Here is a 14,101-nt window from a genome sequence, read left to right as displayed (position 1 = left end):
GACTGACACTCAAAACAGATAAGCCCAGAGCAAGTGCTCTCTTGTGACTTTCAGAGTGTGGCTCTGATTTCAGAACCAACAAAGACCCAAAAGCTCAGTCTAACAAAAGAAACTTCCACGCTTCCTACGGACTTTACCTTACTTTACCACTGATTCAGCAAAATCACAAGTGGCTCTTAAACAAGCTCCCTAAGATATATCAAAACAGCTGTTTATACCATCAATGCCACCGATTCCCACATGGACTTATAGGATAAACTGTCCCCTACATGCATTTTCCATATTTTCATTCTATGCACTTAGAAATAAATCTAAAATTCTGTTGATAATTTGCATCTTCTAATATTTTCTTACAGAAAAAGTAAAATAATTCATAATATATTAAACTGCACAAATTGGTCACGTTGAATTGTTTAAATATTTAATCACTTAAAGCAATGATAAAGAGCTGTAAGCACATAGGGCTTTCTTCCTTTATTCACCTGTTGAATATGTTTTAGGCACACTTATTTTAATTCATATGTTATAATCCAGTAAAACACCATCAATTCTGGTAAGTGATTTCCTTATCTACTGAAATGTGTGAAATGTGTCACCTCTTGACTATTTCAAGTGCTGTTCAAATGTCGCAGACTATAATAGCTGTTTAACCTTTGAGAATCCCGTATTTTCAAAGGCATCACAGATGTCCTGCTGCAAAACTAAAAAAATATCTGTAACTGATGAACACTCACTTCTCTTCCATCTCCTTCCAAAGTATGACTGCAATACCACTTGTTCTTTTCCATTTGTTTTCCATTCCACATGCAAGCTAAGACTGCATTACAACAACAAAAAAGTCTCACAAGGATGAGAGCAGATTTCAGCAATCAAACCTCATAAATAATTGTACAGTTTACTGCTGAGATGAAGCAAAGTAGCTAAGCCATATGTAGGGCAGAATATTTTGCTGGTCTCTGATAAAATACCAGAGAATTATCTTGTTATTCAAAAGTTAAGATTATGTTCTCGATGGTAGTAGGATTACATAGCTGTGCAGGATGACAACCAGATTCCTGACAAGTACCTCCACATTTCTCCCCAGGGCATCTTTCTCAGCTCCTCTAATAGGCTCCATGACTTTCCTAAGTAAAAGAGCTACACTGTTTCAATGTGGTGAAAAAATAAACAAAACACAATCATATCAAAGACTAGAAAATGAAGAAATTTCATTAAAGTGATTTGGAAGAAAGCTTTCCTCCAATAACAATAATTTGTGATTAACAGAAGATTATGCTTTCTAAATGAGGCATTTAAGACAAAAAAGATGACAAACTCTCACCACAAAAATAAAACGTTTGCATTAGTAACATCAATAACTCTAGAACTCATTTGTTACATATTACTCTTCTGGAGGTCAACTTCCTGAGAAAAAATATGATTTGTGTTCAAGAAATCACTATTTCTATACAGCCAGTTATGCAGAACAAGGCAAGTACGAAAGTGGCAGCATGGAGCAGTCTTGCCCTGAAGTCAATGAGCAGCTTATGAAGAGCTCAGAAGAGCTGCAGCTCATGCCCCTTCATATTCCTACAAAGCTCAACTAAAGAAATGCCTGTTTTATAGAGATACACTCCAATACAAAATAAAATAGTTATGTAACCTGAAATGAAATAATTAAACAGCAAATTCAAAATATTTCAACGCACTTGTGCCATTTACTTAAACTACCTGTAGATTATATTTTCAGGTTGTAAACTCATTTCTCACTCTCAATCTCTTCATTCCTATTTTTGTATCTATTTAAAGCTTACTCTTTAAGGCAAAAGCACAATCTTTATTAGTCTATAACAATGTATGTACACAGTATGTAATAATAAAAATGTCCTGAGACCTTCTACTAAAAGATTCTTACTTGCCAAGATGCTGCTTGTTTACTTACAAAAATAATTCATTTGGGGTCTACATTTGTTACTTAACTTTCTCTCCTAATGCCTTATGCACTACTTCTCTGGTTCATTTTGTTCCTTGCTTTCTATAAATTTCCACCAAATTAAAAAGGCAAGATTTCAATCTCAAGATTTTAGCAAGACTTAATACACAGTTTAATTTGATATGTTCAAATATTCTGAATAAAAGAACAAAAACATTTCTGCCAAAAACTTTTTTTACATTACAAAGATAGATCCAATCTGAGAAAATGCATTCAATTCAAACTAAATACCTTTTGGTGGATGAAGCTTGTGACCTGTTTTTTCACACCATCCAACAGGATGAATGTCTGAAGAATCAGCATTCACCCAGAAGTCATAACAGTCTGAGTATCCATCAAAGTGGAGTCGTATTCTATAGCCACAAACCTAAAAGCAAGAATGTAGAGCATAAGAGCATACAGTACTTGGGATTTAAGATCCTCACCCTATGCATACTAACAGCATGCTTTTAGTCAGTCTTTTATCTCTGCTCAAGCTAGAATCGGATAACTTAATAAAAAAGAAAGCGTGATAAAGAAGTAAAGGTATTCTCAATCTGAGTGCTGCCTCTTCAGGTAAAAAACACAAACTAAGAGCTATATACCGCTATTACTGTTTAAAAAATTAAAATTGCTCCAGCATAACATCAGAATAAAACAGAAATCCTACAAAAGACTATGGATAAGCATCTGACACAATCACAGAGCAGTGTAGGTAATGATGCTTTGAAGCTATCCTGATTCACCAGTGTGAGAGAGAATACCACTAGAACTCCAAAAATGACTATGTTTAAACATGGTCTCCAGAACTGTCATTAAAGATGAAAAGTCAACTGAGAGATGCCCCAGAGCTTCATTATTCCATTATGTAATAAGATAATAATTGAAGAAGGAAAAAATAGGAGATTCAATCCCTCTCATCCAGACTAAAGTTGCCCACATCTTCCTGAGTACTGAATACTGTAACTTTTCCTGCAGTCATCAGTGAAATTCTTTTAACATCATAGTCACCCTTCTATATATTTAATTTATACTTTCATTTTGTCACCTCAGAATTACACAGGATTTATGTTACCTCAGAATTTATGGCAGGTCATTCTGCCATAAAAAATGACCTGTCACTTACTGATAAGTATCCAGTACACAAGCAATACTCATCTACTGACATACAGCATCCACAAGAAAGTAGAAGAAATTCACAGAAACAGAATATGACCATGGGCCATTCAGAAGTGGGAATGAAAAAACCTAAGTTATTAAAATATAAACAATGAAATTACAGCCGTTTACCAGTGATGCAGAGCATCTACCTATTTTTGTTTCCGCATTTTACTATATAGAACAACTCCTCTCCATAAAAATGAACCTTACTAAAACTGTAAAAATTAATGTACATTTAATAGACATAAAAATTGTAATTGAGAAATAGGTTCTCATCTACATTTTTAAAAGCAAAGAAATCTCTCATGAAAAATATTTCTTCATAAGACAGCAAAAGATAAAAACATTTATACTGTATACTAACTCGCAGAAGTTGTCAGTACAGTCAATTTCTGAGTCACTAAACCTGAAAAAAAAATTGTAGCACAATTGCAATGAACCCCCCCCCCCCCCAAAAAAAAAATTATCAGTGAATGTACCAACTGAAATACTAATAAACTGCCATAAAATCACTAAAAATCAGTTGTGAAACTTCACGTTTTTCTACTTCCAGCAGCTGATCTTCCAGTGGAGTTTCTTCTGTGACTGCGCACCACGGTTGCTCTTAGCAAACTAACACTTGCCAGGAGATTACCTCAGCCACAGTGAGAACACAATAGATTGACTGGTGCTCAGGATCCACACCCTCCAGCTTCATCCCTACTTTGAATCCGTTTTTGTTGTATGGGAAGGATTGATACTGAAATGGAAAAGAACACTTTCAGTACTTCTGAAAGAATACCTAAGAAAAACAGAATAACTTTACAAGGAAAACAACAGTGATTATTTATTGTGTTTCTGAAGGAATTAATGCGTTATTTTAAAGTAAGTTTTTCATGTTTAAAAACTTAACTGAGGAAAAGAGAAAATGAAAAACAGTGATATTAGAATGAGGTAAAGCTTTTGAGTATTTAGGAAATCTATGAGGAATTGGAAGAAGTTACACACGGAGAGAACAAAGTTAGCCCTCAACTTTTTTCAATAATTGCCTGTAAAATATTCTAACAATGAAATTATTTATTTTTCTGCCTGTGCAGTGACACTTTCACAACTTTCTGGTGGTAAGCATTTCTATAATAATCACAACGATACTCTGATACTCAATGATACTTTGCCTTTTCTCCATCTCAGACCATCAAAGGTGAACTGTAAAGCAGAAATACAAAGTATCATTTCTATACAGGAATTGCCTCTTTAACATCATTTTCTCATTTAGGTGTTGAATCTAGATAACTTCATTTTCCATGAACACTTTTGCATTAGTGGAACATTATTACTCTTTCAGAGGCCTACAGGAAAGCTAGGGAAGGACTTCTTAGAAGGGCATGTAGTTCCAGGATGAAGGGAAATAGCTTTAAACAGGAAGAGGGTAGATTTAGACTAGATATAGAAAGAAATCCTTTAATGTAAGGGTGGTGAGACACTGGAACAAGTTGTTCAGAGAGGTTGTGGATGCTCCCTCCCTGAAAGCACTCAAGGCCGGGCTGGATGGGGCTTTGAGCAACCTGGTCTAGAGGGAGGTGTCCCTGCCTATAACCCGGGCAGCTGGAACTAGATGATCTTAAAGGTCCCTTTCAATGCAAACCATTCTATCATTCTTACATTATACTACAATGAATCCAGAAAAACACACTAGAAAAAAAAAAAAAAGTGAAATGAATATTTTCAACAGGAAGGTGTCAGCTTCCCTGTATCATGCTCCTTGTTCTTCGTTAAAGAAGGAAGCTACAGATAAAGTTAAATTTAAGAAGGGAAGGGAGAAAAGAAGAAAATCAGAAGAAAAAAAAAGCTGAATAAAATCAAAAAGGGTTTTCCATGAGTTACTAAATTCAGAGTCAGTTTTTTATATCCCAAACAGTTAATGATAAAACACAAGAGAAGTACTACATGTGCTCCCCCTTCCTTTTGTTGCTGTCTTTGATTAGCAAGATATAGCATATTTTTCTTATCCTAAGAGGCAACACTTGTTTATAGAAGAGAGTTAGACGCTAACATTATTTTTGCATGCTTCGGATACCAGTACACAGCATGCTTTCATCACAGATTTTCCCTGAACTTAGAATACTAACAAAAAACTTTTATACAAGAAGAACATATGCATTACCAAATCAAAATCAAATACAGTTAACATATAATCCATTCACTCAAAATCTTAAGAAGCAAAAGAAGAAATGTAGAGAAATAAGACAGCAAATAAAAACATAGAGCACACATGTGCCAAAACATCCAAAATTCTTCTGGTAAATGATGGTAAAAGAATACAGAGAAACACGAACAGAGGATCTGTTTTACCTAGCTTATGCTACCTAAAAATTATACCTGCTATCCAGCCATCTACAGCACCACCAGTCAGAGAAAGATGAGACCTCTGTAGGTCTCTACATGAAAGGATGAGAATCATCTCTTTGATGGTGCTGACTGCAATTCATCTGAATAATATATCCAGGAGAAAAAAAATACAGTATGAGGCACGGGCAGAAACACACAGTCAAGGGGAAGGGAAATGAAGAACCAGACCAGCTGAAGTCAGCCTAAAGGGGTCGGCTAATAGATGAAGAGTCCTTCTAAAAACAGGTTAGATTTTGAGAGCTCAGTTTGAGAGATCAGAGTGGCTGACTAAAGTACAAGTATTTGAGAAGTTATTTCACCTTAGCAACACCATGCTTGAGGTTTTTCTTCCCAGTTAAAATTCAAAAAAATTACACTATGTGTATAATTATGGATACTTCCTCAAGATGAAAGTAAAAACAGTATTAAAAAAAAAAAAAAAAATCAATAAACTGAAGTTTTTCAAGCTCATCTTGATACAATGTCTTGCAGCTCCAACAGACTGCATCACAACAAAATATTATACTGTAACAATGAAATGCTGGAAATAGCAAGAAATTGAGGAACAGTACCCAAAAAGGTAACAGAGATTTTGCAAAAGCAGGTACAAAGAAAAGAAACAATTATGTCTCAGATCTGTTTTTTCCTTCATGGCTATAATATGCATTGTAAATTTCAAATTCTACAAAGTATGACAAACAGTATGACACAAATATCACCCAGCTATTTTCTGAAATATGAGACATGAATTATCCGCAATGCTTTCCATTGTCAAACTGAATACTTTTAAGGCAACACACTATTTCCATTACAGAAAAATAACAAGCAACTTTGAGGAGCCTAATAACTTTAATGCTATTTAACAGATTTCAATTTTGTACATTATGCTTATGTCATACAGCACCGGAGGTAAAGTCTGTAACAAACTCAGTTATCATGCATTTCCTTCATAACAAACATTTAAAGATACATTATTAAGGAAAGAAATAAGAACAAAAGAGTAAATATAAAAGCAGTCTGCAAATGAGAATTAGAAATGGTTTTTTTTGGTGCAAGAACATAGACAAAACCCAGAAGATTGTGTCAGGGGAACTGGAGATGGAAGAAAAACAAAACTCAAGGGTCAGTTAATTTCCTTTTCTCAGAACAATAAGATCTTGTCAGTTGCAGCCTAGAAGTGAGTCTGAGATTTAAGTAACAGATAGTGGGAAGGCTTCTCCGTTATGCTAACCATTTAACAAAGAGTACAAAAAATCCTGTTGAATATTATTGCTTCTGAACTGGAGAAAAATACAGTAATTCTCAAAACCCAAACAAGAAACAAGGATTCAAAATTGTTGCTGGATATGTTTTTCTTTGTTTTTGTTTTAACACTACTGTTTATGTGGTTTGCTTGTCCATCTGTAAAATGGAGTAATATTACCTGGCCTCTTCCGACTGGTATTAAGAATCTTCTCTCTGCTACAGGGTTAAAAGTACTGTGCACTAAATAAAAAGCTGTGTGCTGCAGCAGCAGCGTTTCGTGGAATTTCAGACAGATAGAGCAGCACTTCTGAAATCTACATTTCAGATAGTGACACTACTTACCAGGATTTTTTGGTCACTTTTTCAACCACTGAACAGCACAGGGGGATACAATAAATGGTAGCCAGATAACTGTCATTCTTGCACTTAGAAATTTTTGGATTCTCTACACTGCAATATTATTTACTTTTTTAATTAATTTTATATCTCAGCAATGTCTAGGAGAACCAATTAAAGATCAGCCACACACATGTATAAGCTGAAAAGCTGATCTCTGTGCAAGAGAGATCTAATAGTTGGAGTGTAAAGCAAAGTGAAACAAATGGATGCAAGAAAGAGACTCCAAGTTAAGGATAGAATTATCAAAAAGAAGTATAACTGTTAGAATTATACAGTGGAGAAGTGCAGTAGCTGAGAATGTTCGTATGTTTTGCCAGCTTTTGCAAAAGAGAGCAGCACGAAAGCTTTGCTGATTTGCATATAGAGCTCTCATCTGAGCAAGAGACAGCACAAGCAAAACCACTGAAATGGCAAATGACAAAGTCTACCGTAGCAGGCAAAGGACAAGCAAGAGGTGATGATGTGACATCTAATCAGATGATAGGCAAAATGGGAACAAGGCAAACTAGTATCAGATGTAATAAAAGACATAAGACATCAGCAAGAGCTGCAAAGACAGGTAATATAATCAAAGCAACAAGCTGAAAGACGACCTTTGTAACAGCTTTCTAAGCATATTTAAAGGGAATGATATGTCACATAAAAATGAGGATATATATCAGATTTTCAGCCTCAGAAATTACAAAGAAAGACTAGAACTTGCAGACTTCGGAAAAGCAGCTGTTTTCTATGGTCTCAGCTGACAGTATTTAACTAAAACCACACATTTCTTTGAAAAAGCAGAGAAAGATAACTAATTTTACACATATTCTGAATACTTTCATGATTGCTGATGCATTGCCTTAATCACATAGGTTTATCACTAGAGAAGTGTAACATTTTATTATTTTTATTTCAATTGATTTCCCTAGAAGTCTCTTGATCTTCACTAGTTGATGATGATCTCAACTTCAGAAGTCATACCTCTTTAAAAAGCTTAGTAGGTACTGCAATAGCTTTTTCTTCCTCTAGATAGGACGCCCAACACCACAGTTGCTTCCCTTTAGAGGATACAGCTGTAAAGGATAGAATAAAAAAAGATTTCTCTGTTAATTTCTTCACAAAATAAAATAAGCGAAATGTTTATAACATATCTATCTCAAATCTACATTTTATTAAATGCATTCGTGATGTTTCTTGAGACTTATTTCAAGAAAACAGTAGTTGTGTGGGTTTAAGGTACCATGAACATGCAGGTTTGTACAGAATTATTTCCATCGGTTCCAACCTTGATTATTAAGAAGAAAAAGTTCATTCTTGTGATGAGAACAATTTACATAATTTTGCCTTCTGCCTCTTTTCTCTTATTGCTCCTATAAAAGCATTCAGATGTACAATTTGCAAACACACTTAAGAAGATCAGATCAAATCATACAAAGTAGGTCTATATTTAAAAAAAATTCTTCAGAAAAAGAAAATTCCAATTCAGTAAAGCAGTTTCAGTTGGATAGCAGTCATGATATGTTCTTCTTTTAACCTTAGTTGAAGCACTTTATTCTATGACAGTACTCACTACACAGTTTGATGGTTTTGGGCAGAAAGGCAGTGATTTAACAATAATTTTTTCAGACCATCAGAACTTTCACCGGTCCTTTTTTTCCAGCCTCATTTTTTCATTAACATAAAGGAGAAGCTATGTAGTATGGACACCTGCATACACTTGCATATGCATTATTGATTATAGCTCATCTTAAGGAAACAGCACTGAGCAGCAGGCTTTAGGGCTCCAAAATAAGGCACTAACTGCACTAGCAAAAGCCAGGAACTTCAAAAACAGATGGTTTGTGAGGCTGGCCATGTATACATCTATTTTAATATACCTCCACTCCGCTCTGCTGCTCACTGTCTAAAATGCCTCTTCCATACACGTAGCTTAGCAATTCAGATCATAAGCTCATGTCAGCAGGAGAATTTCTCATCAACCACAATGTGATCCTGGTCTGATACTGATTGCAGGCTACTCACAAGAGAAATAAGCCTCTTAAATAATACTTTGGCTAAGTGTTTTCCATTTAAAATGTGAATCATAACAATAGTGATGCCAAACTCTCCCAAAGACATAATTCAACCAAAATATAACAAAATTCACATCCACAGCGATTGTTCAATGCTTTTAAAGCCCATTTTACTTGTGATTAACCCAGTTGTTATCTGTTCTGTTATTTAAGAGATGTGTTGCTTGGCAAAATAATACAGTTATACGCTTGGTTCTGAACACACATTTTGCCTACAAACAAACAAGACAAATCTATACAAATCATTATGTCAGTGGACAGCAGTGTCCAGTCAGAATCAGCTTTGTGCTTGTATCCCATATACTTGATACGGTCCCAGTTCTGGATACAACTGCAGAAATGGTATTTACATTTCAGGAGTAATTCTATCTCAGGAAGAGAATCTTCTGTAACTTTTTTACACACTGCATCCTCGATCAGTGTATCATATACTGTGCAGCAGAGCTACTTGGAGCTCTGTGCTAAAGGCAACTTCTGGTAACAGCTCCCAGCATACCAAAAGAAACACCCTGGAGGGCGAACATGTAGCTTTCTGGTGAGTACTGATTTTCTGAATCTTCCAAAAAGTATCTATCATGTTAACAGCTTGAAAAAACAGTGCTCATTTAAAAAATGTTTTATTATGCCACTTCATGCAGTATATTTCCCTTTGGACTGATTATAGCAATTATTCCTAAACAGTTCCATAAATGTGTCTATTTCCAGCCATACCATAGATACAAAATTGATCCCCCAGGAAAGAAAAAGGAAACTTTCACTCCTGCTTAATACATGTATTTCAACATCTGGGAACAAAATGGGTCTGATTCCCCTTAATATTGGCACTCTTCAGAGGGATGAAAAAAAATCTAAATTGTGCACCAGCTACATTTACGTTTACTATATAACTCCACGCTGCCAGGCATATATAAACTGGCTCTTTGTAAAAGGCAATCAATCGCCGAGAGTCATTTTATATCCCCAATATTGCCGCTTGGTTCTCAGAGTTCTTCAGTCCTTACAACTTAATTACTACAAATAACACTGACACTGTCTTTTTGCAGATGGGCAAAACTGTATTTAACAGTGGATAAAAATTTGGTGAAACAAGCCTGGCAATCCACAGCAAGAGGTAGGTATCACATAAATAAGTGACACTTGAGATTTTGTTTCATAATTTAACTTACTTTGTTTCAAAACTGTTATATCCCCTTTTCTTTTTCTTCTGGCTCTCTGTGAGACTCTCAAAATTCTGCCTTCAGATTTATCCTCCTAAATAAAAAGTATTCAAACATTAGTTCAGAAGTCTAATAGATAAGAAACAGACATGTGAAATTTAACTTTGACTTCATTTAAATGGCTTCCAGGTAGATCTCCGTTATCTCAGACAAACCTGTAGATGTCTAATAAAAACAAAGCAAGCAATAAATCACAGCAAACACAGTGGAAACGACAGAATACTCCCAGCACCTGGCTCTCAGCCAGCACAGCTTTGTCTATGCCAGGGACAGATAAGTGAGCCTTCAGTAGGACCAATTGAGATGGACATAAATAGCTGTACTTTTGATATGTTCATGCTTCCAAAATAATGTGAAGGCAAACCTTTTGCACAACTTTTTCTGCTTTGTTCAAATGTATAATTACTCAACTAAACATAAAATGACACTGATCCTTTTTATTTATTTCACTGCTTGTGTAGTAACAGATTTCCAAGCATCTGAACAGATGAACAAAACAAGTCCTCATTTGGGAGAGCAGACACATGGCAGCAAAGGAGCTGTCCCCAAATTTTTCCTGAGGACACTGTTATACAGAAAGCTGTGGACTCTCTTTCGACACGCATTCTGTCTTTCCACAATTCTGTGACTGCAGTGCTCTCCCCTTCTCCCTCCAAACAGTGCTCCTCTCAGTAACGCCACAGCTATTGAGAGGAAAACAAACATTACGGAAAGCTGCTGCAAATTCTTGTTCTCAGATGAAAAACAACTCCAAAAGGAAAAAAACAAAGGTGCCCCAAAGTGCATTACACTGCAGCATAACACAAACCCAAATCCCAGTCAATTTGTCATTTCCATTTTTACTCCTTCAGGAAATACTCCACAGCCAACCAGAGGAGTGAGAATTTTTGCATGTATGGCCTTTGAGGAACAACACGTGTAAATGTGGAAGCCACCTAGAGCTGACAGTGGACAAGCCCTACTGTTAAACCCATCCACTGCTAAAAATAACAAAGTAGATAAGACTGTATGTGCTGCTTCTTCTGGTGCAGAAAAGTATTTCAAGCACAGATGAAATGTTTCTCCTAAGTTCTAGCATTCAGTTTTAAGTAGCAACTGTCACCACAAGCCAGAATCTCCAGAACAAGCTAGGGCAATGACAGCAAGAGCCACATGAACTTCCTTCTAGTGAGGAAGTCTTGGAGGTTAGATTACTCATCCCTGTAAGTATAATCAGAGCTGGACATGGCTACTTTGTTTGCTTTAGTGTGTTTTTATATCTTTATAATTACTCATGGAGATTATGGTAATCACCACTACCCATAAATCAGAACACCAAAATCAAACGATTGGCATATGCTTCTTCCTGAATCAGAGAAAGTCCTGGTAACAGTTGGCTATGCTTTTCTAAAGCTAATTACGTTACAAAATCAAAAGTATACTCTCCTTAACTGTAACAGAACGTTCTTTACAAATAAATTACTAGTCTGTAATTGTTTACTCGTGTAAAGTAAACAAGTAACAGGCATTGGGAAATACATTGCTTTGTTTTTCTATACTACAGTACTAACAATTCCGGATTGGCATCAGTTTTCCTTTAAGTTCCTTTTGTTCTGTTCTTAAAAAAAAGGAAGGAAGGAATAGGAAAAAGAAAAAGCAGTTTCTATCCCTTGTCAACAGTTAGAATGTGCTGAAGAGGCATAATTAAAAGTGAATCAAGTACTTATTGTGGCTTTGATGGAGTAATGAAGTCACTTCTATTTGCAGAGTGACGAATCTATTGACACTGCAATATAAGGCAAAATTCCCACTAAAATGTTTGCAGAAATGTGTTCATGATGCATACTAACAGTTTCATCGGGATTATCTTTCTTCTCCTCATTATCCTTGGACTCTTCTTTGAGAGGTAATTTTGTTTTTCTTTTCCGAATGACTTTGGATTCATCATCCCCATTGCATTCCATGCTGGGTTTTTCCTCCTTTGGTTCTCTATTTCAGGAGCAACACAATGATAAAAAAATATTATTTCATTTCTCATATTCATAACAGAAGTAAAATGCAAGTAAACTTAAAGGTCAAGTGCTTGTAGGTCCTATGGCATTATGAAAAATATATTCTTAGAAAAACTACTGAAAATTACATCTGTCAAAAAATTAAGCTGAAAGACAAACAATAGAACTGCAAAAGGACAGCTGTCAGCCTGCATTGAACAGTTTAGCATGTTTTAAATAGTCTTCTCTCACGTACCACCAAATCTGGCAAAGAAGCAAACTGTGAAATGTTTAGGACTGCAAGGCAGTTTACAGAAAGGAAAGAAAAGGTAATCATTAAGTCTGACAAATCCAATTGGAGAAAGTTGATACATGACTGAACAAATTGCTAAACAAGCAATCAGAATAGAAAATGGCAAAGCAATTAACTAAAAATGGAGGAAATGCACAAAAACATAGATGTTAAAGATTGCTGTAATGCAGAATGTAACATGGAATGGACCCACTAACTGAAGGCTTCATTTATGATGAGATGAACTGCAGTAGCTCAAAGAAAAGGAACCGAGAAACCACAGTATATTCATGTTTTTACTCACTGTCATCTATAATACAGCTCTTGAACTTAATTACAATTAACTTGCCACACCAACCATCTAATTACTGATTATCTTAATTCCAGTGATTATGAAACAGGGTGGGAGTTTGACACTGATTCATACATCCCATAGACTGTATCGCTGTTTGCATCTGACAGCAGAACACAGCACTCTCTGAATAAAGACAACCGCCTTCAACATCAGCATTAGACAAAAAGCAAATGTTTCATAACTCACTGAGTTTAAAAACAATGAAAGAACGTTATAAACTGCTGGAGACTCACCAAAACATGGCCGCCACACCATTAATGCTTTATCACACCACTTTTATCTCATGCTGCATTTATGCCAAATTCTTTGCTTCTATGCTTTATAATAGTACCTACTTGTTTTTTACTTGCTGGGCACATTTTTGGCTGCAAAATTTCCCTTCAGGAACAAATTCTTCTACAGTACCATAGTGATAACAGTTTTCACAGAAAACAAGTCCATCCATTTTTGCAGTTTCCTTCAACTTTGAGGAGATCCCTGTCTTTTCTGAAAAGGCTGCACAATGAAAAAATAAATTCACTTAGGTCGAGGTGATACATTTCCAATGATGTTTAGCAAGCCTTGTAAGCAAACAGAAAACTGAAGTCATGCCACTTTTGTTAGAATGAAGAACTGAAAACTGATGTCTGTATGGGGTTTATTCCCAACAAGTTTTCATATTAAAACACCAGAAAAAATCTACTGATTTCATTTTCCTGGCATCACTGGCACACTGACACTGCTTGAAGTTGCTACTCATGGAAAGAGTGAATTTTCTGATAGGAACTGTGCTAACTATCTGGAGAGTTCCTGTTGCAGAGTTCATCACCTCATGTTGCACTGACATGACTCATATTTGACATGTAGGGTCATCTGGGGAGAAGTTATCTTTTAATAGTTTATACCTTACTTCTGGAAATAAATCACTAACTACATTTCAGTCTTTTACTGCAGCAGCTATTGCTCAACAACCCTGAGGTCTACCAAAAGTGAAAAACAAATAAACAAACAACTAATTTGTAGCAAATAGATTTTAAAACAGTAAATTAGTAATTTACCCTAAGCTATGACTTCCCCTTGGGAGGCATGTAGCCTAGGGCAGTATGCTGTT

The 14,101-nt window shown here is 35.7% G+C and overlaps 1 protein-coding gene across 6 annotated transcripts in view; it reads right to left on the bottom strand.

Annotated features, from left to right (window-relative positions):
- The window catches only part of L3MBTL3 (L3MBTL histone methyl-lysine binding protein 3), a 76,041-nt gene that overhangs the window by 36,929 nt on the left and 25,011 nt on the right, over nt 1-14,101 (bottom strand). For 5 of the 6 annotated variants that reach the window (XM_042892628.1, XM_042892638.1, XM_042892646.1 and 2 more), the window contains 6 exons: nt 13,347-13,506; nt 12,224-12,362; nt 10,344-10,428; nt 8,087-8,178; nt 3,747-3,851; nt 2,204-2,339 (listed from right to left, as the gene is read on the bottom strand). In XM_042892628.1, coding sequence (XP_042748562.1) covers nt 2,204-2,339; nt 3,747-3,851; nt 8,087-8,178; nt 10,344-10,428; nt 12,224-12,362; nt 13,347-13,506 — 717 coding nt within the window. The remainder of the gene's footprint in view (nt 1-2,203; nt 2,340-3,746; nt 3,852-8,086; nt 8,179-10,343; nt 10,429-12,223; nt 12,363-13,346; nt 13,507-14,101) is intronic. The other variant, XM_042892656.1, reaches the window with a different exon arrangement.

This window comes from Lagopus leucura, unplaced genomic scaffold, assembly GCF_019238085.1.
Source record: "Lagopus leucura isolate 7727_CA_CO unplaced genomic scaffold, USGS_WTPT01 Super-Scaffold_73, whole genome shotgun sequence".
In the NCBI taxonomy this organism is placed as follows: domain Eukaryota; kingdom Metazoa; phylum Chordata; class Aves; order Galliformes; family Phasianidae; genus Lagopus; species Lagopus leucura.
Note: the sequence above shows the minus strand (reverse complement) of the source record. Positions and strands in the feature narration are given on the sequence as shown.